The sequence below is a fragment of the Mesoplodon densirostris genome, chromosome 11 (genome assembly GCF_025265405.1).
Source record: "Mesoplodon densirostris isolate mMesDen1 chromosome 11, mMesDen1 primary haplotype, whole genome shotgun sequence".
In the NCBI taxonomy this organism is placed as follows: Eukaryota; Metazoa; Chordata; class Mammalia; order Artiodactyla; family Ziphiidae; genus Mesoplodon; species Mesoplodon densirostris.
In genome coordinates this window covers 3,930,597-3,956,658 of record NC_082671.1, presented here as the reverse complement: position 1 = coordinate 3,956,658, position 26,062 = coordinate 3,930,597, and the positions used below count along the sequence as shown (strand labels likewise).

The 26,062-nt window shown below is 38.8% G+C and overlaps 1 protein-coding gene across 5 annotated transcripts in view; it reads left to right on the top strand.

Moving 5' to 3' along the window:
• The window catches only part of ERC1 (ELKS/RAB6-interacting/CAST family member 1), a 390,173-nt gene that overhangs the window by 112,393 nt on the left and 251,718 nt on the right, over positions 1–26,062 (top strand). For all 5 annotated transcript variants that reach the window (XM_060111744.1, XM_060111746.1, XM_060111742.1 and 2 more), the window contains exon 8: positions 6,921–7,088. In XM_060111744.1, coding sequence (XP_059967727.1) covers positions 6,921–7,088 — 168 coding nt within the window. The remainder of the gene's footprint in view (positions 1–6,920; positions 7,089–26,062) is intronic.

Sequence of the window (26,062 nt, the reverse complement as noted above, 5' to 3'; positions counted from 1 at the left end):
TAAGAATCCGCCTGCCAATACAGGGGACACAGGTTCGATCCCTGGTCCAGGAAGATCCCACATGCTGTGGATCAACAAAGTCCGTGCGCCACAACTACTGAGCCTGCGCTCTAGAGCTCGCGAGCCACAGCTCCTGAGCCTGCGTGCCAAAGCTGCTGAACCCCATGCGCCTGTAGCCCATGCTCCACAACAAGAGAAATCACTACAATGAAAAGCCCGCATACTGCAACGAAGAGTAGCCCCTGCTCGCCGTAACTAGAGAAAGCCCATGCACAGCAGCGAAGACCCAGCACAGCCAAAAATAAAAATAAATAAAATAAAATTTTAAAAAGCTAGTATAAATATGCCTCTATTTTCCTTAGTAGTATTTTTACTAAGAACCATTTCAGGCACTTAAAATATAGGTAAAATACTAAAACATTTTAATATGGTAAATGACGTGTAGGAGTTTTGAATTTTAACGTAGTTGGCCTTACCAGTATTTTTTCTTTATGATGTATCCTTTCTGGGTCTTTAAAAAAAAAAAATCCTTCCATGCTGCCCTGTCTTAAAAGATACTTAAAAAGTATCTTTCTTGGGCTTCCCTGGTGGCACAGTGGTTGAGAGTCCACCTGCCGATGCAGGGGACACGGGTTCGTGCCCCGGTCTGGGAGGATCCCACGTGCCGCGGAGCAGCTGGGCCCGTGAGCCATGGCCACTGGGCCTGCGTGTCCGGAGCCTGTGCTCCGCAACGGGAGAGGCCCCAACAGTGAGAGGCCTGTGTACCGCAAAAAAAAAACCCAAACAAACAAACAAACAAAAAAAGTATCTTTCTTTCTAAAAGTTTTAAAGATCTGCTTTTTATATAGAGAGCTTTAATTCCTCTAGAATTCATTTTTGTGTATGATATGAGTCAGGGTTCTTCCCCCCTCCCTCAGTATGGGTAGCCAGTTGTCTAAAAACAGTTTGATACTCTGCCCTTTCCTCACTGATTACAGTGTCACCTCTGTTTATATGTGTGTGGGTCACTAAGTGGTGTGAGTGTGTGGGCTCGCATTTCCGTGGCAAATGTCTGTTGGTTTATTCCTGTTCTAATACCATGCTTTCTAATTTTGCTTACTTAAAAAAATCAAATTTATTGACATCAAATAAACTGCATATATTCAAAATGTACAGTTTGTTAAGTTTTGACACACACCTCTGAAACCAATGGCACGATCAAGATAAAGAACACTGTCCCCTGAGTTTTCTTGTACCTCTTTGTAACCCCTTTCTTCTGCCTCTCCCTGATGTTCTTCACTCCTCCCCACTTCCTCCCTCATATCCAGGCAACCCTTGGTCTGCTTTCTGTTACTGTAATTAGTTTGCATTTTGTAGAGTTTTACATATATGAAATCTTACAGAATTAGTGGTTAAGAGCTTAGGATCTGAAGACAGACCATTTAATCTTAAATCCATGCTCTATCACTTATTTTTAGCTTTGAGATCTTGGGTCTGCTTTGTTCTCAAAGTACCAGTTTTGCCGGTTACCATGGGAAATTGAAATTTTCCACAGGGAAAATACAAGGGAAGAAAATACGATGCTTGAGAATAGAATCCTGAGGACTTTTGATATGCTGTGTATGTGGTTGGCAAGCATATACATGACCATGTGCAGGAAGGTTCAGAAGTCTGAGGGTAGAATGAAGAAAACTGTTTAATACAGAAGTAAAGGTCTGTAAAAATAAACATGACTGGAAAAAAAAAGATGATGTGAGGCTGTATTTGAAATGATTGCTCAGGCTGGGAGAAAAACAAATAAAACCAGAATGGAGGTGAATAACAAAAAGTTAGGGATGATAGATCAGAGGTTATACTTTGGACAAAGAGTAGATTTAGTAGGCATAGAAGAAAGGAAAGAACCGTGTTTCAGAAATAAGATTTTCAGAGTTTGAAAGTTCTTAGGTGGACCTTTCCAGAATGTAATAAGGTTTACCCTGTATCATTAATTAAAGAAGAATAGAGGAAAATTAGAGGTGCAAGAGTGTTTATTGAGGGGGCAGTGGAACTTGTGCTGACGAATTATAAATGAGACCTGAAAAGACGGCTTCCCCAATTTCTGGCTTGGTGAGACTGGTGGCATTGAGGTGGTTGAGAGAAATACAGTTTAGCAGAATGAAATGTTGTTTATTTACATGTTTTTCCTCTCCAGCATGGTCCAACGTAATTTGTAAGTACATGATGGCTTATCTATATCAGTCTCAAATGAGACTGGTCTCCTAGGAAATTTTCCACAATACTTATTGAGCAGTAAGTACCACTAAACATACAGTACTGGTTCTCAGATACCTTATTGTTTTGATATAATATAGTTTCAATATGTTATTGACGTAATAATATAGTTATGATATAATGTAATAATAATATTTCCTGATGTTTTGGTATTCTCTCTGTGAGTCATTACCCATATTACCTATTTTTAAAAATAAATAAATAATTAATTAATCGTTGGGCTGCGTTGGGTCTTCGTTGCTGCACGTGGGCTTTCTCTAGTTGCGGCGAGCGGGGGCTACTTCATTGCGGTGTGCAGGCTTCTTATTGCAGTGGCTTCTCGTTGCGGAGCACGGGCCCTAGGCACACAGGCTTCAGTAGTTGTGGCACACGGGCTCAGTAGCTGTGGCTTGCAGGCTCTAGAGCGCAGGCTCAGTAGTTGTGGCGCATGGGTTTCATTGCTCTGCAGCATGTGGGAATTTCCTGGACCAGGGCTCAATCCTGTGTCCCCCTGCATTGGCAGGCGGATTCTTAACCACTGCGCCACCAGGGAAGTCTGACCTATTTTTTCTTTGTGGGTTATTCTACATTCAGACAGGAAAAATAATATAGTATAAGTTCAAGATTAAAGATATTTTGTAGAAACATACTTGTTATCTTAGATGTGCACTGTCAGTGTGGTAGCCACCAGCCACATGTGGCTATTGAGCACTTGAAACATGGCAAGTCCAAATTGAGATGTGACATAAGTGTCAATTACCATATGCATTGGGCTTTGAAGACTTAGTACAAAACAGAAATGTAAAATAGCTTGTTAATAGTTTTTTTATATAGACTATAGGTTTGAAATGACAATAATGTGTATATATATTAGATTAAATAAAATATATTATTAAAATTAATTTTACCTGTTCCTTTATCACTTTTTAATGTGGCTGCTAGAAAATTAAAAATTTCATAAGTGGCTTGCATGTATGACTCATGTTATATTTTTGTTGAACAGAAAGAAACCCACCTCCCTGTTTTTCTGTAATCAAATGTGTAACTATTTGCTGAACTATAAATCCTTAGTGGGAAAGCAAAAAAACAAAAGAATTTGGTGTGTGAGTATGTTTAATGAAATTTGCTGTGAATAGATTTTAAAATAAGTACAAAATGCCAATGGCATTCTTCATAGAACTAGAATAATTCTAAAGTTTGTATGGAAACACAAAAGGCCCTAAATAGCCAAAACAGTCTTGAGAAAGAAGAACAAAGCTGGAGGTATCATGCTACCTGATTTCAAACTATATTATAAAGCTACAGTAATCAAAACAGTATGGTACTGGCACAAAAATGGATACATGGATCAATGGCACATAATAGAGAGCCCAGAAACACATCCACATTTATATGGGCAATTAATCTATGACAAAGGGCCAAGAATATAGAGTGGGGAAAAGGCAGCTTCTTCAAGAAACGGTGTTGGGAAAACTGGGCAGCTACATGAAAAATAATGAAACTGGACTGCTCTCTCATATCATGCACAAAAACAAGTTCAAAATGGATTAAAAGGACTTCCTTGGTGGTGGCACAGTGGTTAAGAATCCACCTGCCAATGCAGGGGACACGGGTTTGAGCCCTGATCCAGGAAGACCCCACATACCACAGAGCAACTAAACCTGTGCACCACAACTACTGAGCCTGCGCTCTCGAGCCCACGTGCCACAACTGCTGAAGCCTGTGTGCCTAGAGCGCGTGCTCCACAACAAGAGAAGCTGCCACAATGAGAAACCCGCACACCACAACAAAGAGTAGCCCCCGCTCGCCACAACTAGAGAAAGCCCACGTGCAGCAACGAAGACCCAACGCAGTCAAAAATAAATTAATTAATTAAAAAAATAACCGAAAAACCAAAATGGATTTAAGACTTAAATGTGAGACCTGAAACCATAAAACTTCTAGAAGAAAATATAGGCAGTACCCTCTTCAACATCAGTCTTAGTAATTTTTTTTGGATATGTCTCCTCAGGCAAGGGAAACAGGCAAAACTAAACAAGTGGGACCACATCAAACTACAAAGTTTTTGCACAGCAAAGGAAGCTATTAACAAAACAAAAAGACCACCTACTGAATTGGAGAAGATATTTGCAGATAATATATTCAATAAGGGGTTAACATCCAAAATATACAAAGAACTCATACAATTCAACATAAAAAAAAAAACTTGATTAAAAAACGTGCAGAGAGGGCTTCCCTGGTGGCGCAGTGGTTGAGAGTCCGCCTGCCGATGAAGGGGACACGGGTTCGTGCCCCGGTCCGGGAGGATCCCACATGCCGCGGAGCGGCTGGGCCCATGAGCCATGGCCGCTGAGCCTGCGCACCCAGAGCCTGTGCTCGGCAATGGGAGAGGCCACAGCAGTGAGAGGCCCACGTACTGCAAAAAAAAAAAAAACACAAAAAACGGGCAGAGGATCTGAGTAGACATTTTTCCAAAGAAGACATACAGATGGCCAACAGGCATGTGAAAAGATGCTCAACATCACTAATCATCAGGGAAATGCAAATCAAAACTAAAATGAGATATCACCTCACACCTGTCAGAGTGGCTGTTATCCAAAAGACCGCAAGTAACAAGTGTTGGTGAGTCTGTGGTCTGTGGAGAAAAGGGAATCCTTGTGCACTGTTGGTAGGAATGTAAGTTGGTGCAGCCACTGTGGAAAACAGTATGGAGAGTCCTCAAAAAATTAAAAGTAGAACTGCTGTATGATCCAGCAGTTCACTCTGGGGGTATTTATCTGAAGAAAACAAAAACACTAATTATAAGAGATACATACACCCCTATGTTCATTACAGCATTAATGAACCAAGATATGGAAGCAACCTAAGTGTCCATCAGTGGATGAATGGATAAAGAAGATGTTGTCTGTGTATGTGTATATTATTATTCAACCATGAGAAAGAAGGAAATCCTGCTGTTTGTGACAACATGGATGGACCTTGAGGACATTATGCTAAGTGAAGTAAGCCAGACAGAGAAAGCCAAATACTGTGTGATTTCGCATATATGTGGGATCTAAAAAAGCAAATGAACAAACATAGCAAAACTGAAACAGAATTATAGATATAGAGAACAAACAGGTAGTTGCCAGAGGAGAGGAGGATGGGGAGAGGAAAGAAATAGGGGAGGGAGATTAAGAGGGACAAACTTCCAGTTACAAAATAAATGAGTCAAGGGGATGAAATGTACAGTGTGGGGAATACAGTCAGTAACTGTGGAATATTATTGTATGGTGACTTATTGTAATAGACTTTTTGAGATGTATAGTAACATCAACTTACACTGTTGTGCTTCAGGAAGTAACATAGGGCTGTAGGTCAGTTGTACTTGAAAAACAAACAGACTCAGAGCAAGAGACCAGATATGTGGTTACCAGAGGTGAGGAATCAGGGGAGGGGAGATTGGATGAAGATAGTCAAAAGGTACAAACGTCCAGATATCAAGTAAATAAATACTGGGCTTCCCTGGTGGCTCAGTGGTTGAGAGTCCGCCTACCGATGCAGGGGATGCGGGTTCGTGCCCCGGTCTGGGAAGATCCCACATGCCGCGGAGCGGCTGGGCCCGTGAGCCATGGCCGCTGAGCCTGCGCGTCCCGAGCCTGTGCTCCGCGACGGGAGAGGCCACAACAGTGAGAGGCCCGCGTACCGCAAAAAAAAAAAAAAAAAAAAAAGTACTGGGGGTGCGGTGCACAACAGGAAAAGATAATCAGCATGGCTGTGTGTTGTATGTGAAAGTCAATGAGGGAGAAAATCCTAAGAGTTCTCGTCACGAGGAAAAGGTTGTTTTCTATTTCTTTAGTTTTGTATCTGTATGAGACAATGGATGTTCACAAAACTTACTGTGATAATCACTTCATGATGCATGGAAGTCAAATAATTATGCTGTACACTTTAAACTTACACAGTGCTGTATGTCAGTTATATCCCAAAACTGGAAGAAAAAATAAGTACTAATATTAGATTTCTAATTATTTTATAATTATATCTAATGGATGGTATTCAACTTTGGTGATAAAGGTACGTGGATACCAAGCTTTAGCTGACTAGTCTTGAGATCTGAAAGTAGATCTTGTTTTGCCTTACAGATCTCTAAGTGCATTATGGGATTGTCAGCTGCAGCTAGATTGTATTCTGTGATACAGCAGGTGTCATGTTTGGTGACGCTTTCGTTTTTCTTTCTAATTTTGGATTTTCTAAAGCAGCGTAGCATCACTTGGGAACTTGTTAGAAATACTGATTCTTGAGCCCCAACCCTGCCAAATTAGAAACTGGTGGCTTGGCCTGGCATTCTGTTTAAATCCTCCAAATGATTCTAAAATTTGAGAAACATAATAGATTATACCACTTTTATAGAAGTAGCAAAGCTCAACCCCTTTATATAAATTCTCCAATTTTGTCCCCTTTATTCAGATCTATTTATTTTGATTACACTGTAATTTAACGGATGTAAATTTTATTTTATTATGGAAGTGCTCACAAAATTTTAGGGTTTCATTTCTAAATAGTCACAGTTGTATTTAGAGTGGTATTTTATTTGATTCTAATGAAAGTTTACTATAAAAGTATCATTTAGGCAACTGTGCACATCTATTTGGAAGGAATTACATTCCTTTCTTTTCAATTAATCGTTTGTAAAAATGTTATATTCTTAGGTGGATGCTCTGCGGTTGCGTTTGGAAGAGAAGGAAACCATGCTGAATAAGAAGACAAAACAAATCCAGGACATGGCTGAGGAGAAGGGGACACAAGCTGGAGAGATCCACGACCTCAAGGACATGCTGGATGTGAAGGAGCGGAAAGTTAATGTCCTTCAGAAGAAGGTGAGGTGCAGGTGTTCTGAACCCAGGGCCCCGCATCAGACCCACGTCCTCATTCCTACCAGTGAGTTGCACCTAAGTGCTGTCAGAGTTCCCCTGTCATTCCTCTGTTTATAGTTTTGCCGGTCGTAATTGAAACCATTGCTGCAGGAGGTAGACTGTGAAAACTGTTCTGTATATTCAGTGTTTACACTTTCGAAGTACACACTGTTTGGTATCTTCAGTAGTATTTTCCATGCTCCTGTCTCTGAAAAGTGCCTGGTAAATTGCCCGAGTATTTGCATGGGCCTTCTTCTACCTCTCCTAATCTTCTGTCTCGTATGGCAACTGTAGGGCCAGGAATTAGGGTAGTACGTGGGCCAGGATGCTTGCAAGACTGCAATTTGAATAGAAACACATGCTACTGTAATGATATCTAATCTATGTACGTCAAGGAAAGGAAGACTTTCTTTCCTATTTTACCTTAACCATAACTGGAAAGAGGCTAACACTGTAATAAATAAGGAAAGTACTAATAATTGTCTTCCCCTCCCCCTTTTACCTTGGAGATAATAGTTATAGTAGACACTGGTATTTATTGTTCTTCTCCGCTGAGGGGATAGATCAGAAATATTTGACATTGTCCCAGTTTACTTTTAACCTCTAACAATAGCCCAGGAATAAAACTCTCTTCGCTAAACCTCAAATTCAGCTTTTCTTTTGTGTACAGAGGACCATGTTCAATATTTGTCTTCTATTAATTTGGTTTTCATTTGCTTTCAATGAGTAAACATAAAAATTTGATCACTCTAGATGACTGACTGTAGTATCTTGTTAGTGGATGCTACTTTGTTTTACATTTTTATACATATGTTCTTCTCACCTTACCCCCAACTGCTCACTTCCCCTTACCCGTTTCTTGTATACGCTTCCAGGCACAGTTTACATATACACAGGCAAATACATATTCTTTTTTTCTGTTTACCTCTTTCTGTGTTCTTCCATAAACATTTTATGCATAATCCATATAAAGCAAAAATGTTTCTCTAAACACAAATGTTACCATTCCTTTATTTCCCTTTGCTTTCCTTTTTTTCCCATTAATATATTTTGAAACTTCTCCCGGGGCTTCTTCATTGTTACCAACAGCACTGTGTGGATGTGCTACAGTTTATTACAAGGTTTCCACTGATGGACAGTCTGCTTAAAATGATGCTGCATTTTAAAAATGTGCATATTTAGTTTATTCATAAGTGAAGTATATTTCTAGGTAAATTACTTAAAGTAGAATTGCTGGGTGAAAGGATATGCATTTGTAATGTTGGTGGATTTTGCCAAGTCACAAGTACATTGGTTAGAACCCAAAGGTTGTTTGAAAGTAATGCACATCTTATTTTTAACTAGATAAACATTAAAAAAAGTTTTTAATAACTGTGAACAGCGGTTTGAAGTTAGAAATAACACCTCATCATCCTGGAATAATCATAGTTTGTAAAAACAGAGTGGCAGCACTTATGTTAGCCACTTTATATCTGTAATCTTGTTTAATCCTTGCAACTTTTTGGTAGTGGATTTTAGATCTTGATTGCTTTGTTATAATCAGTGGCTAAATTTTTAGGCCATGACACATAATAAGAAATATATTTTACATTAATCTGTATCAACGTATGGTATACATGCTTAGAGATACAGCTAAAACAAAATTTTCACAAAATATACTCTGAACTTTCTTCTCCCATTTCTTAAAGGAAATAGAAAAATGTTAGTCCCAATCCATTAAGTTATTTCAGTACTCACTAATAAAACACTTTTATACCTTGGTATCCATTCTCGCGTGCTCCCCTTTCCTGCCCCCAAAACAAAAGCAAGCCCCAAACCAACAAAGTCCCAGACATATTACATGATAAGGGAGGTTCAAATTTGTACAAATTTGTTTAGCTAAAAAAGTGGTAGCTTCAGGTTTTGTCACAAGGTTGGTCTTATTCCAAAATGCAGCTTTATCCATGCCAACAACTTCCCTGTTGGGAGGATTAGACAGTAGTACGTGTTCAAGCTTTTTGACACTACAGGACATCATACAAATATAACATGTATTACGCTTTGTCTGGTCTCTTTGCCTTCCGCTGTGGAGGGCCAGTGGAGTAGGCTCTAGAGGGCTGGTAATTGTGCTCTTTTTAGTACACTAGCTGCCTCACTAATTTGTCATGTTATAGACTTTGATTTGTCTTAAAACAGTTACCAAATAGGTAGCACAGTTACTTTCAAACCTGGTTTAGATTACTACTGCTTCTTTTAAGATAATGCCTCTGTACCTGTCATTTTCAGTGCTTAGAGCCTTTATGTGCTGCCTGCTTATTTTGTTGTAGAAGTTACTGTATTAGCATCATTAGACTCAACTTTCGTGATGTGTTTCCTGGACCACTGTTGGCTGATAAAATAGAAATAGCTTTAATTTTTGCATCCACATAAAATAAACAAAAAAACACAGTAAGTTTAGAGGCAGTTAAAGGTTCTCAAGAGAGCTATAATTATTTTTATTATAGCTTTCCTTTCTTGAGGTGCAAACATCCTCTTGCTCTAGGATTCTATGAGCAAAAGCTTGATTTTCAGGCGGTTGACAAAGGGGAGCTGGCTGAGTGCGAGACTGGGGGTTGAGGGAGTACAGTGAACTCTGATGAGCTGGGCTGTGGTGACCTGGTGGCTTCAGGAGGCCGTGTGAAAGGTGATGAGCCACACGGACAGGATGTAGAAGGCACCATCTGTGGAGCAGATCATGTAGGAGATCTGGGAGAAGAGCGACAGGATGGAGATGAAACGGCCCAGACGATGGTGACTGTTGAGGCCGCATATCTGGCGTTTATTGTACTACAGGATGTTGGTGATGGCCAGTACCCGTCCACAGCAGTCATGCAGAGATGCACACAGCACGTGATTCCAGAAGACAGCCAGATGTCACATAGGATTTGGCCAAAGTTCCAGGTGTGGGTGATGGTATATGTGATGCAGATATCTATGACCAAGATGAAAGCCAAGAAGATTGGTCTTGGCCAGGGAGCCAGTGAGATAGTTGGCTGGCATGTGGAGCTTCCTGGTAAGGAAGGCAGTGAGAAGCACAAAGGCTTTGGTGAGGACTTTGGTCCGTGTGATGATGGAAAGGACCTCAGCAAGAGAGATCTTGAGTTCCTGGAAGGTCCCAGATCCCAAGCCTCTGGGGTTTCTGCAGCATTCAGGATCTGTTAGAGGCCCCCAGGAAGAGGCCTTCTGCTGACGGGTTTGGAGGGGGCATTCTAGGTGGCTCTCTCCGTCCTCATAGCTACTTCTTCCACAGTTGTCTTCCCCACAGAACAAGGGCATCCTTCCATTTCACACTGGAGGGTGACATTTATCACATGAATAGACACAGTGAAACGACCCCAGGTCTTACTTGTGTTAAGAACACGGAGGTGACTCAGCTGTAATCAAAGATTGTTCTAACTCAGACGAACCCCAAGGTTTCTCACTCTTCTGGAACTCTGGTAGACACATGCTGAATTTGTTAGATAATCATCAGGTTACCCACCAGTGTGGACAGAGCTCTACAGGTCTTGCTTTTGGCCTTTGGGCTCTTTCCAAAGGCTTGAGGCTCTTACTGTTTGATGATGTGTTCAGAATTTCCCCCACCCTTTTCTATTCTGAGAAGATTCTGGATTTCAGGTTGTCTCCTGGGAACTTTTAAAGCTAGAGTACCAGCCGATTGAGAGAAGCAGTTCAGTCAACAGCCCACAGTTTTCCCAGGTTAATCTTGACACATAATGAGGTACTTGTTTTGGTTCCTTTTCCACTGATCATTTCTGAGCCGGGAGAGAGAAATGTTCCAGTTACCAAGACTTGAAGAATGCGTGAGTGCGGAGAACACAAACAAATGGCTCGCTGTGAGTTCCCCAAGAGGAGCATGGGGTCAGCAGCCCCTCCCTGGCCACACGAGTGCTCTGTGTGCTGTGGTGCGGCCCTTCCCCCTTCCTCCTTGCTTGTCATCTGGTTTTGTCCCACCTTAACTACAACCCCCAGCCGAGCACCTTCCGCTGGGCTCTTCCCTTCCCTATGCCTTTGAGATACCCCCTATTGCTTTCTTGTTGTTAAATTAACAGGCTTTATTTTTAGGGCATTTTCCCATTTACTCCCTGCCCACAGTTTCCCGTTTTTAACATCTTGCATTGGTGTGGTACATTTGTTAAAATTGATGAACCGATATTGGTACATTATTATTAACTAAAGTCTGTAGCTTACAGTAGGTTTCACTCTTTGTCTTGTACAGTTCTGTGGGTTTTGCCGAATGTATAGTGACATGGATCCACCATTACAGAGTCATACAGAGTATCTTCACTGCCCTAAAGATCTCTGTGTTCTACCTATCCATCTCTCTCCCAGCTCGCTACCATGGATGTTTTTACTGTTTATAGTTTTGCCTTTTCCAGAATGTCAAGTATTTGGAATCATACAGTATGCACCCTTTCCAGGACTTGTTTCTTTTACTTACTATATGCATTTAAAATTCCTCCATTTCATTTCATGGCTTGATAACTCATTTCTTTTTATCACTGAATAATATTCTGTTGTCTGAGGTACTACAGTTTGTTTATGTAATTACCTGCAGAAGGACACCTTGGTTGCTTCCAATTTTTATCAATTATGAATAAAGCTGCTATAAACATTCACATACAGGTTTTTGTGTGGGCACAAGTTTTTAACTCATTTGGGTAAACACCTAGGAGCATGATGGCTGGATATATGGTTAGACTATGTTTAGCTTGTAGAAACTTCCCCTATATTGCGTTTTGTTTGTTCGTTTGTTTTTGACTGCGTCAGGTCTTAGTTGCAGCATATGGGACCTTTCGTCGTGGCGCACAAGCTTTTTGTTGCGGTGCGCGGGCTTCTCTCTAGTTGTGGCATGTGGGTTTTCTCTCTCTAGTTGTGGCGCATGGGCTTAGTTGCCCCCTGGCATGTGGGATCTTATTCCCCCGACCAGGGATTGAACCCGTGTCCCCTGCACTGGAAGGCGGATTCTTAACCAGTGGACCACCAGGGAAGTCCCTATATTGCTTTTTAATTGGGAACTTTGAAACACATTAGCTTTGCAAAACGTGTTATACACTTAAGTATTCTTTTTTTTTCTTGGTCAGTGTGTATTAATGTTTTGGCTTGCTGTAAATCCCTGGGTTATTCCCACTGTAGATTGTTGCTGTAACTTTGCTACTAACTTCTAGTGTGCCCACAATTATTTTTTTAATAGAAAAAAATAATTCTGAAGTATACTTTGGGGGAGAGAGTTGTACAATCATTGTAAAAGTTTAGCCTCTGAAACTTTTTTTGTCTAATTTTTATGCATAATGTAGAATCACTAGTATATTTGAAATATATTCATTTTGAAATATTTGAAATATTGAGTAAATGTACTCAGCTGTTTTAAAATCTAGATTTTAATGCACTAAGAAGGGGGTCAAAGGGTGCAAACTTGCAGTTATAAAATAAATAGGGCCTCCCTGGTGGCGCAGTGGTTGAGAGTCCGCCTGCCGATGCAGGGGATGCGGGTTCGTGCCCCGGTCTGGGAGGATCCCATGTGCCGCGGAGCGGCTGGGCCCGTGAGCCATGGCCGCTGGGCCTGCGCGTCCGGAGCCTGTGCTCCGCAACGGGAGAGGCCACGGCAGTGAGAGGCCCGCATACCGAAAAAAAAAAAATAAATAAATAAATAAATAAATAAATAAATAAGTCCTGGTGATGTTACGTATGGCATGGTGACTAAATATAGTTAACAGTACTGTACTGCATGTTTGAAATTTGCTAAGAGAGTAGATCTTAGAAGTTCTCATCACAGGCAAAGAAATTGCATAACTATATATGGTAACAGATGTTAACTAGACTTAATTGTGGTGATATTTTGCAGTATATACAAATACTGAATCATTATGTTGTACACCTGAAACTACACAATGTTACATGTCAGTTATACCTCAGTTAAAGAAAAGACACTAAGAAATGACAATGTGGATTAAAAAATTAGCGAGTTTTAAATTATGAAAGTAATATATGTTCAAGGTAAAAAAAAATTCAAGAAGTACAAAAACATATGAAATGAACTTATCTTTTCTCATCCTTTGACCCTCTCAGTGCAGCTCCTTAGAGATGTAACTTGTTAATAATTATTTGTATACTCTTCTATAAAATATCTATGCATATATAGGCATACGTATGTTACACACCTTTTTTAAAAAAGACAAGTGGGATCATACTTTTTTATTCATTTAAAAATAAACATATTTTTGTGTCTTTTTATACGTAGCTTTATCTCATTGTTTTTAATGTCTGCATGGTTTTCGGTGTCTCACTTGCACCATAATTAACTGATGTCCTATAGCTGTATAAGTAGATATTTATAGGGTTTTTTTCTTGTTTATATATTTGTTATAGTAGCATAACAATTAATGACATAAACATACCTCATTCATGAATTGATATTGTATGCATCTAAAAAAATTGATGGATGCCCAGTTCTCTAAAAAGCTTGTGCTTTTATATATTAAGATGAGTTTCTGCACAGCTTCATCAGACGTTTGTTGCCAAACCTTTAAAAAATTTCCACTGACCTGGTAGATAATTTAAAAATATCTTCTTTCTTCCTTCCTTCCTTCCTTCCTTCCTTCCTTCCTCTCTCTCTCTCTCCCCCCGCCCCCCATTTATTTATTTATTTATTTATGGCTGCGTTGGGTCTTTGTTGCTGTGCGTGGGTTTTCTCTAGTTGCAGCGAGCCGGGGCTACTGTTCGTTGCAGTGCACAGGCTTCTCATTGCGGTGGCTTCTCTTGTTGCGGAGCACAGGCTCTAGACGCGCAGCCTCAGTAGTTGTGACTTGCGGGCTCTAGAGCGCAGGCTCAGTCGTTGTGGCACACAGGCTTAGTTGCTCCGCGGCATGTGGGATCTTCCCAGAACAGGGCTCGAACCCGTGTCTCCTGCATTGGCAGGTGGATTCTTAACCACTGCGCCACCAGGGAAGTTCCAAAAATATCTACTTTCTTGCTTAATATTTATTTAAATTTGAGTGCATGTTGAGCATTTTTTCATAGGGTTTTCTTCATTTTGAAGCTACACATTCATGTCATTTCTACATTTTTCTATTAGGTGGTTCATTTTTTTCCCTTATTGATTTATAGGGGTTCCCTAGTAAGTGCATTGGCCTCTTTCCTCATGTTTTACAAATATATTTTCTTGTTTGTCATTTTCTTTTTTACTTCCTTTATGGTATTTGTTTTAGAATTTATGTGTCAAATTTAGTTGTCCTTTCCTCTGTGTCCTCTCAGTTTTCGGTCATGCTCAGAAAGTCCTTATGCCCACCAAGGTTATTAAGTAATTCACGCATGCTTTCTTCTGGTACCTTTAAAGTTTCTTTTTTCTTTATACCTAAAAATTGTTTTATAAAATTTATATATTGGCTTTAATGATTCAGCTTTTTCTTCTTATATGTGGCCAGTCATCATTATAATATTTATTAAATAATCTACCTTTTTCCTCCTGATTTGAAATGCCAAAAATAAATTGTTTAAATCTGGGCCTGTTTCTGGTCTGTTCCATTTATCTGCCTCTGTTTCTTTGACTGCTTTTTATGAAAAATACTTAGTTTGTTTATAATCCCCCTACCTGATTTTTGTTGGTAAGCTTTGTTGTCTTTTGCTGAGTCCACAATACTTTTCGTATTTACATTGTGTTGGTTTTTGAAGGGGAAAAAGTCTTTTCTGTAATAGTGATTCAGATTGTTTAGCCTTTATTTCTGTGTTTAAGTAAATTTAATGTTTACCACTGTTTGTAGCACCATGGCTTACCTGTTACCAAGGTTTACATTTCTTTTAATTCTTGGTTCCCCAAGAACTCCTTTGAACACTTTTTCAAGAGAGGTCCTGGGTGCTTGCTTGTTTTTTTTTTTTTTTTAAGTGTACCTTTTTATTTAAGATTTTTTTTTGATGTGGACCATTTTTAAAGTCTTTATTGAATTTGTTACAGTATTGCTTCTGTTTGATATTTTGGTTTTTTGGCCGCAAGGCATGTGGGATTTTAGCTCTCTGACCAGGGATTGAACCTGTACCTCCTTCGTGGGAAAGCATAGTCTTAACCACTGGACAGCCAGGGAAGTCCTCTGGGTGCTTGCTTGTTGACCATGCATTTATATTATCTTTTTACATTTTATAATTTAATTATTTGTGAGATTCAGAAAGCATAGAGAATAACATAATAAGCAATGGTAATTACTCAACTTGGGAAGTAAAATTTCAAACAGAGTCAAAGTCCTTTGACATATCTTTTCTTGAGAGTATTCCCCTCCATTCTCTCCCAGAAATAAACGCTTGCTTTGGTGTTTATGCATGCACCCGTATCTTAGGTCAGGATGCAGGTTTTTGTACAACCTGTGTATGTGTTAATAAAATTTATATAAGAGGAAATATACATGGCAAATAAATATGAAAAGTTATGTACCCTCACTGTAATCAGTGGAATGTAAAATAAGACCAGATTAAGAAACCATTTTATACTTACTATTGTAAGCTGTGTTGGCAAAAATTAAGAAGTCTGACAGTATCAGGTGTCGGTAAATATGGCAACTGAATTTCTCACACAGTGCTGTTGGGTTTTTAAATAGGTACAACTATTTTGGAAAGTGCTTACTAAACATAAGGGTACCCTGCCAGATACATAGACTTTAGATGAACTCCAGGATGTATGTAAGAATGCTCATAGTAACCTTGTTTGGATTAAGGAAAAAACCAAAACAGAACTGAGGAAACACTTTGCAAATGTTTATTGACAGAATGATTGAGTTAGTAAGTTGTGGTATAGTTACACAGTGGAATATATTATTCTTTTCGTTTTAGGGCAAGGGAATATTCAGGATAAAAATTCAGCAAAGTTATTTCTTCTGGAGGTAGGGAAGGGGAGAAGGTTGGGATAAGGAAGAATATATGAGTATCTTAGGTAGTTTAGGTAATTCTCATTCTTACGATGGGTAATGCGTTTGTGTGTAATTTAACATACTTCATAACGTATAGGTATATATTTATATTTGAAATATATTTAAAATACCTGGAGGCAGATTTACTTCTGTTTAATTTGCATTGCTGGTACATGGGTGCTTATTATATACTTTATATATTTCCTTTTGTTTTAATATGAATAATAAAAATGCCTAGAAAAAACCTTCTCTGTACCTACATATCTATCTTCATTGAGAAAGAATTTTTCCTATGTTTTACTTTAAATTTATTCCTAATTTTATAATCGTGAAATTAGAACCACCTTTCTCTAGAAGTTTATTTGTATATTTTGAAACAGTGTCTGATGCAGATGTAGAGTCTCATTTGATAAAGCCCAGCTGTTCGTTTGATTAAAATTTCCTACAAAGTCTGGCAAATGGATTTATTCAGCTTATGGTCAGATATGTCCAATTAAGATGAATGAATGGCTTGGACAGTTTTGACCCTCTTTCCTTGAACCAGAATTTGGCTACTTATTGTATTTGCTGGTTAAGATTAACTTGGGCCGTATTGAACAAGCGTAATCCTCCTTCAGCAGGATGATTTTTTAGATATTGGGAGCCTATATTCGACAGCTCCCAAATCTTATTTTCCTCAGTGAAATATTGCTGTTCCTCCCATTATTCTTACTTGCCCTGATTAATTTTTCTGATGGCAGTTGTTTTTCTACACTCATTTTTCCTCCATACTTGTACTCTTTGGAATTTTGAATCTAGTTGCAAGAGAGATGATTAGAAGGTAATTAATGTTCTGTTCTTGGCCCTCCCTGAAATGTGGTAATGGGAAAACTGACTAACCCTCAGTTTCCTCATCTATAGGCAGGGTATAATAGTTACTTTGGGGGGGTTGTTAAATGATGTAATGTGTATAAAAGCACCTTGGAACCCACGAAGTGTTATATACCATGCATATATTAATAGGTGTTAATATTGTTTATTCTTATTACATTTTACTTTGCTAAATTCAGCCAATGATTCTAATCTTTGAGAATCTTTTGAAACTTGATTTATTTAGTCTATTTATCTCCTTCAGTTTTATGCCTTCAACCCTTATGAATATATTCTCTTTTTTAAAAAAGTAAATTTATTTATTTATTTTTGGCTGTGTTGGGTCTTTGTTGCTGTGTGTGGGCTTTCTCTAGTTGTGGCGAGTGGAGGCTACTCTTTGTTGCTGTGCACAGGCTTCTCATTGTGGTGACTTCTCTTGTTGTGGAGCACAGGCTCTAGGCGCACGGGCTTCAGTAGTTGTGGCGTGCAGGCTTCAGTAGTTGCAGCATGTGGGCTCAGTAGTTGTGGCTTGCGGGCTCTAGAGCGCAGGCTCAGTAGTTGTGACGCACAGGCTTAGTTGCTCCGCGGCATGTGGGATCTTCCCGGACCAGGGCTCAAACCCGTGTCCCCTGCATTAGCAGGCGGATTCTTAACCACTGCGCCACCAGGGATGCCCATGAATATATTCTTTATACGTCCATGTAGGTGATAAAATGTTGCATAGCCCCAGCAAGGACTTTTGTGGTATATTGTAAGAAAACTCTTATCAGATTGATATGTTTATCCAAACAATTCTAAGACCTCCTTTTGTTGTCTGTAGGATTTTTGTTTTGTTTTGTTTTTTTGGTTATCCCAGTTTGTTTGCAGGTCTAATTTATTTTTTTATTATTTTTTAATTTTTTAATTAATTAATTTTTTTTGTGGTATGCGGGCCTCTCACTGTTGTGGCCTCTCCCGTTGCGGAGCACAGGCTCCGGACGTGCAGGCTCAGTGGCCATGGCTCACGGGCCCAGCTGCTCCGCAGCATGTGGGATCTTTCCGGACCGGTGCACGAACCCGTGTCCCCTGCATCGGCAGGTGGGCTCTCAACCACTGCACCACCAGGGAAGCCCTTAAATTTTTATTTTATATTGGAGTATAGTTGATTTACAGTGTTGTGTTAGTTTCAGGTGTACAGCAAAGTGATTCAGTTATACATATACATGTAACTATTCTTTTTTAAGTTCTTGTCCCATTTCGGTTATTACAGAATATCGAGCAGAGTTCCCTGTGCTATACAGTACAGTTCCTTTGTAAATCCATTTTCTCCTCTGTTCTTCATCCAGAAGAAATCTGTCTTGAAAATCTGAGTCCATTGTATATCATTCTGTATAATTCCTTCTTAGAGTGAAGTGAGCCACCTGATGATGTACACGTTGGCCTAGCTTTCTAAGCAGTGTGTCTATTTGTATGCACTGGAATCTTCTTGGCTTCTCTCCTTTCCTCCCTTACTGAGTACATTTATAGTTGCAAAGTCACTTTATGTTCCTGTGGGCGTCCCAGTCTTCCCAGGCGTCCTCAGCTGTCTCATTCATGCAGTCAGTGTTGCCTTCTGCTGTGCACCTGGCACTGTGCTAAGTACACAGACAGGATCGTTTCTGCTCTCAGAGTCTCAGGGTTGTAGCAGTTAAAGAAGTTACCATACAAATGGTGTACAGTGGGCACAAAGCAAGGCATTCCAGATTCGACCTTGTGTGAAAGGAGTCTAAGAGAAGTCTTAGCAGTCGAGTCTTGAAAGGTGTGTGAAAGTTTGCTAGGCAGATGGGGAAGGGGTAAGACGTCCCAAGCTGAGAGAGTGGTTTGAATGAAAAAGGGGAATAGTGTCCTTTCCAGAGGGTCGCGCCCTGGAACTTCACCTCTGTCCTTCATACATTTGTGATACGGATTCCTAAAAAGTTCTGGTAGAGCTCTGTCTCTCACTGCCTTTGCTTTCTTATTATGATCTCTCATATTACCTGGTCTCTGGGGAAATTATTCCCATTTCTTACATAATGAGAAGGTTTTCAGAGAATGTACTCATCTTTATTGTCCTATTCGTTTATTTAGGAAACTAATGAATAGAATTCAATTTTTCTTTCCCCTGGCCCTGAAGATTTTCCATCAGAAACTTGAGAAATTTACCTGCAGTGGTATCTTGAAGTATAACCTTACAGGTGGAACTTGAGATTTTCCTGGAGACATGTCTTTTTATTTTTTAATTAATTAATTAAATTTACTTTTGGCTGCATCAGGTCTTAGGTGCAGCATGCGGGATCTTCATTGAGGCACGCAGGGTCTTTCGTTGCAGCGTGTGGGCTTCTCTTGTAGTTGTGGCGGCAGGTTTTCTCTTCTCTAGCTGTGGTGTGCAGGCTCCAGGGCGCATGGGCTCTGTAGTTGTGGCACGCAGGTTCCAGAGCTCGTGGGCTCTATAGTTTGTGGCATGTGGGCTCAGCAGTTGTGGCGCATGGGCTTAGTTGCCCCTGCAGCTTGTGGGATCTTAGTTCCTGACCAGGGATCAACCCAGCATCCCCTGCATTGTAAGGTGGATTCTTTACCACTGGACTACGAGGGAAGTCCCTGGAGACATGTCTTAATTCTATGCAACACTTAACCTACTTTGCGTCTTCTTCTTTTTTTTTTTTTAATTTATTTATTTTTGGCTGTGTTGGGTCTTCATTGCTACGCGCAGGCTTTCTCTAGTTGCAGCGAGTGGGGACTACTCTTCATTGCGGTGCGCAGGCTTCTCATTGCAGTGGCTTCTCGTTGCGGAGCATGGGCTCTAGGCTCGTGGGCTTCAGTAGTTGTGGCACGCAGGCTCAGTAGTTGTGGTGCATGGGCTTATTTGCTCCATGGCACGTGGGATCTTCCTGGGGCTTGAACCCGTGTCCTCTGCATTGGCAGGCGGATTCTTAACCACTACGCCACCAGGGAGGTCCCTATTTTGCTTCTTGATTTAGACACTTATTCCATAAGGAAGATCAGATGGTAACTCTGCTTTCATCCTTTCCTTGTTCTTGGCATCTGCATTCTCTATTATTTTTCTCACAAATATTACTTATAATTGTAAATTTAAGTAATATTTAACTATTTTCATATTTAAGGAGAATACCAGGAAACAATGTATTACTTTGGCATTACTTTGGTGTATTAAATATGCATTAAAAATCCTTGTTTTCTGAAAATAGTAGCAGCTTTGATAATGGCTGGATTGTGAATCACATACTCTGGAGCGATTTTGGCTCTGTCTGGGCCACCACTGCCTGCCCACAGCCTTCCAACTTTCTAGGTAGTATATGTGTTTGTAGGCACGGGGATAGCCCTGTGCTCAGAGAATGAAATGAGACAATGGCAGATGGCCACGCCTGCAGGACAGTGGGATTAGCACTGGCCTCTCCTCTCCAGGGCTCTCCCCTATGGTTTAAGGTAGTTTTGTGTTACAGTAAATTTCTTCTCTTTATAATAAATCACTGACCTGGAAAATGTAATGGAGCATTTGAATCTGAGCTGCATTCAAAATCTGTGTTAAAATTGTACAGCTTCTTGCTTGATTGATTATAAATGGTAACGTAGCTTGGAGCTTAATTTGCTGACGCAGACGTTCTCATCCTCCCCTTCTCTGCCTCTGTAACTTCTCTTTATTTCACCTTGCCTGCATCTCCAGTCGCCTAGGTTTTGGTATTTAGAGTTTAGATTTATCAGTAGCAGAAAGCTAACTGATAATTGAATTAGAAAGTTTTCCATTTTTGTGGTCCTAGATTGGTTCTTTAAGTCTCCTGTTATTTTGTTTTCGGTGGGAAGTCAGAAGGAATAGGTTCTTTATATACCCTATTTGTTTGCTGTAGAGTCTTGACTTAAGGACATGTTAGTTTCTTCACTTTTTCCATATCATAAAATGGAAAGAATATATTTTATCATTGAAAACAATATTTACTAATTTATTCTGAGAAAATTAATATTTTTAAAATTCTGCTTTTATTTTTAATAAGGATTAATTGTAATGTTTTCTAAATATTATTTTAAAATCACAAGCCAGCTGTTAATGAAGCTAAGTTGAAAGAAGAGCAGGTCAGGCCCTAATTGGATTTTAAGTTGGAAACTTAATATACTTAGGCATTAGAGTTTTCCCTTTTCTTTCTTTCTTTATTATTTTTTAATAGAACTCAGTTTAATTAAAAATTTTTTCCTTAGTGGTAAATATGTATAGCTAAATTCTTGAAATATTTTATTGAAAAAACAATGCATAGTAAATAAAGTCTGATTGATGATAACATTTCTGCTGGGGAATATGCTCCATATGGATTTACTTTGCTTCATATAACTTTTTTCCCCTCGCTTTTCCAAGTAAACCTTAAGGAGGGTAGATAGTTGAACTTGCAAAGTCTGATTTAACTTCCATTTGTCAGTAGATAACTGTTTTTAAATGATACTGGTATTATACAAGTGACATCTTACAATGATTGAAGAATTATTTTCTAAAAAAGGGAGGATCTTAGTTTACTTTGTTACAAAATATCTTTTCATTATATGTTCCTCCTCACCATCCCTCCTCTTCCAGAACACCCCTCTCCAAAAATTAAAAACAATAAAAGAAAACACAACATGCCTCATCCCTATCTTCTGATAATCTAGAAACAATACACTTTCGATATCAGTGATTAAAACAGAAAGAACAATAGCCTTGTAAAGATAGATGGGGGGAGGAAGACCTCACGCTGCATAATAAACTATCGCTGAAGCTTAGTGGAGTAAACAGTCATTTTATTTGTGAATCAGGAATTCAGGAAGGACTCTCTTCCGTAGTTTGTCCCTGATTTGTTTGGTGACAGCTGGGGGTGTCTGCAGCTGGGTGACCCACTACCAGGATGGCTGCTTCATTTGCGTACATCCTGCCTGGGTATTCCTTGGCCTCTGGCTACGTGGCCAGTTAAGGGTTACGCTAGGAGTTGGTTTGGAAGCAGCAGGGGATTCCTTTTGTCTGTACTCTTTTGGTTACAGTAGTCACAGGACCTAACTTGATTTGGTGGCAGGAGCGTCAAGAAAAATGCTCCACGTCTTACTGGAGGAGTGGCAAAGCCACTTACAGAAGAGCCGTAAAGTCGGAGACCTTGTTGCGGCCGTCTGTGCAAAATATCTGCTCCAGTTGAATAAAAATGTTGGATAAAGGATTGAGAATATGAGGGCGAGGTTTTGTTTGTGCGGTATGGTAATAAAGTTCTCACTTTCTTTTCTGTTGTCGTATGACTTTTTTGTGTATTTCTATGTTCTGCTCAGTGTTTTTTTTTTGTTGTTTGTTTGTTTGTTTGCTCAGTGTTTTAATCTCTTATTCATAGGACGTCTACTATCATCCATTGTTGTCAACAGAAGTCACTTCAAACCAGAAGGAATTCTAAACAGTTTTAAATTGTTTTACCCAGTTGAGGCATTATCACTGGGTGTGAAAATAATTGATAGGAAAAGGGTACAGAGGAATAAGTTGTGTGGAAAGGGCAGGCTGACAGCAGAAGGTGAATTAATGCTACGTATTTAATTTGGAGATCATCATAGGTGAGCAGCACAACTGTCTAGATAAAAACTTTTGCGTATGAGTGATCTGACGTGGAAGAGACGCCATCTAGAAGCGTGTCAGACTGAGTATGTGCATGGATGACACAGTGACTGCAAGAGAATTTTTAAGTCCATTAAGAACAGAGAAACTTGACTAAACTGTTATCTGTATTTGTGTTATTTGGGGAATAACGCCAGATAAATCTCAGTACTAGAGTAGTTTCATGCTTCATTGATGGATATTGGGAACCTTGACTTTTTTTTTTTCTTTCTATTTTCTTATTCTGTCACAGAAACTATGCTTTTTAAAGATAGACACTTCAAATTAATAGATTATAATTTTATTCCATTTATATCAGTGTTTCTTAATTGGGAAGGGAGGGACAGTTTTGTCTCAAAAGGGGCATTGTACAAGGTCTAGAAACATTTTTTGGTTGTAAAAACCCCTGGGTGGAGGGGGAGAGGGGGGAACCTTGACTTTTAAAGCTAGCACCATGGGGTTAATTGGATTGATGCTTTTTTTTCCTCCCTAATTGAGATATAATTCACATACCATAAACTTTACTAATTTAAACTATATAATTCAGTTGTTTTTGGTATACTTACAAGGTTGTGCAACCATCACTTTTGTCCAGTTCCAGAACATTTTCATGACCTTAAAAAGAAACCCATACCTGTCACAACCCCTGTACTCCGCAACCACTACCTTTTTGTCTTTATCAATTTGCCTATTCTAGACATTTCATATAAATGTAATCATATAATATGTAGCTTTTTATGTCTTGCTTCTTTAACTTAATGTTCTCAAGGTTCATTATGTTGTAGCAAGTGTAGTACTTAATTCCTTTTTATGGCTGAATAATATTCCATAGTAATGAATATAGCACATTTTTTTTTTATCCATTCGTCAGTTTCTGGACGTTTGGGTGGTTTCCACTTGAATAATGATTATGTTACATCTATGTACAAGTTTTTGTATAAACATATGTTTTTCATTTCTCTTGAGTTTATATCTTGGAATGGAATTGATGTTAACTTTACCTGTAACTTTTTGAGGAACTGCCAAACTGTTTCTAAAGCGGCTGAACCATTTTACATTTCTGCCAACACTAGTTATTTTTCTTTTTCAAATAGCCATTCTAATGGGTGTGCAGTGGTATGTTGTTGTGGTTTTGACTTGTATTTCCATAATGACTAATGATGTTGAATGTCATTTCATGTAATTGCTGGCCATCTGTGTATCTTCTTTGGAGAAATGTCTATTCAGATCCTTTGCCCATTTTTAAATTGAGTTATTTGTCTTTTTATTGTTGAGTTCTAGAAAGTCTTTATTTGAGAAATTCCATCCATATCAGATAAGTGATTTGCAAATATTTCTCCCATTCTCTGGGTTATCTCTTCACTGTCTTGATAGCATCCTTTGATGCACAAAAGTTTTAAATTTGATGAAGTCCAATTTATCTGTTTTTTCCTTAGTTGCTTATGTTTTTGACATCATATCTAAGAACCATTGCCTAATTGAAGGTCACAAAGATTTCCTCCTGTGTTTTCTTCTAAGAGTTTTATAGTTTTAGCTTTTACTTTTAGATCTTTGGTCCATTCCTAGTTAATTTTTGTATATGGTGTAAGGTAGGGATCCAACTTCATTATTTTGCATGTGGATATCCATTTGTCCCAGCACCATTTGTTGAAAAGACTGTTCTTTTTCCACTGAATGGTCTTGGGACCATTGCTAAAAATCAGTTGTACATAGACACACATGTTCATTTCTGAACCTTAAGTTCTGTTCCATCAATTTATATGTCTGTCTGTTTCCCACATCACACTGTCTTGGTTACTGTAGCTTTGTAGTAGGTTTTGATATTGGACACTGTGAATCCTCTACCTTTGTTCCTTTTCAAGACCGTTTTGGCTTTTGGGAGTCCAAAAAAAGAAGTAACCCCCCCCCCAACGTCAGGTCTTTCAGTTGATCAACACAGGATGTCTTTTAACTTATTTAGGTTGTTTTTAGTTTCTTTCATTGATGTTTTGTAGTTTTCAGTTTACAAGCCTTGCACTTCTTTAAATTTATTCCTCAATATTTTATTATTTTTGATGCTATTGTAAATGGAATTTTCTTTACTTCATTTTTAGATTATTTATATTTAGTGTAAAGACATACAAGTGATTTTTGTTTATTGGTCTTGGGTTTTGAAATTTGGCTAAATTGGTTTATTATCTTTAATGGTGTTTTAGTGGATTCTTTAGTATTTTCTATGTATAAGATAATGCCATCTGCAAATAGAGGTAGCTGTACCTTTTCTTTCCAATGTGGCTGCCTTTTATTTCTTTTTCTTCCCTAATTGCCCTTCCCTAATTGTCCAGTATAATGATGAATAGAGGTGGTGAGAATGGACATCCTTGTCTTGTTCTTTATCTTAGGGGAAAGGTTTTCATTTTTCACCTTAAGTATGATGTTAACTGGGTTTTTTACAGATGCCTTTTATCCAGTTGAGGAAGTTCCCTTCTATTCCTAGTTTATTGAGTGTTTTTTATCATGAAGAGGTGTTGGATTTTGTCAGATGCTTTTTCTGTAGCTATTGGGATGATTATGTGTTTTCTGTTCTTTATTAATATGGTACATTATATTGATTGATTTTTGTATGGTGAATCAATCTGGCATTCCTGGGATAAGAGTGGATGTGTTTTTAAAGAGCCTTGTATTTTTCACCTGGAGAGATGTAGAAACTTTTTCTACCACCATTATCATGGAGGCAATAGGAATGGACCTGAGAGAACATAGCCTTTGGATAAATGCTTTATTTTTAAGTGCTAGGGTATAATATAAACAAGAAGCATTCAAAGGCTTATAGTGTAATGCTTTGTACAACACAGAAATAATTTTGACTCTTACTAAAACATCATTTCTTTGGACTTTTAAGTAGCTTCATGAATAATTTGAGGATTTATGTAATATGTCCATTTTCTATTGATCGTATGCCATATTAATATTCTCAGAGTCTTGCAAGCTCTAGTTTGGAGTGCCCTGAGTTCTGTTTTGACTGAAAACATATTTTAAACTTGAAAAATGGTAATTAACAAGTCAATATGGAAGGGTCAGTTTCCTTTTGGGACAAAGGTTGTTCTTAGTAGTCTCTCAGGAGACCTTGTAGTAGGAACTTGTCACAGTATAAATATTACATAGATAAGTATCTAGAAAGGGGAAAAGGATTTGGAAAAAATATTCTTGATCAAAGTTTTGAAGCACAGTTAATATTTTCTTCTGCTTAAAACTGCTTATAATTTGGCATGAATTAACTTGCATTGCATTCTCACCTGTGGGAATGCCTGTTTGGATAGACGCCTAGGTGCCTGTCAACTCTAGTTGAGAAGTTGAAATAATTAACCTCCTGAAGAAGTTATTAAATCAAACTTTGATGAAGTAGCTTTTTGTGCTCTTCCTTCTCTCTGCCATACCACTATGTATACCCTCACCAGAAAATAGCTTCCAGCATCAGACATGTATTTTGTCCTTTATCTGTTTTATCTTCCTGTAATTGCCAGACCTCCTTACTTTTTTCTCCTGACACTCTTTTTTCCTACAGGGGTTTTTCAGATTAGAAAAATCATTCAAGTTGA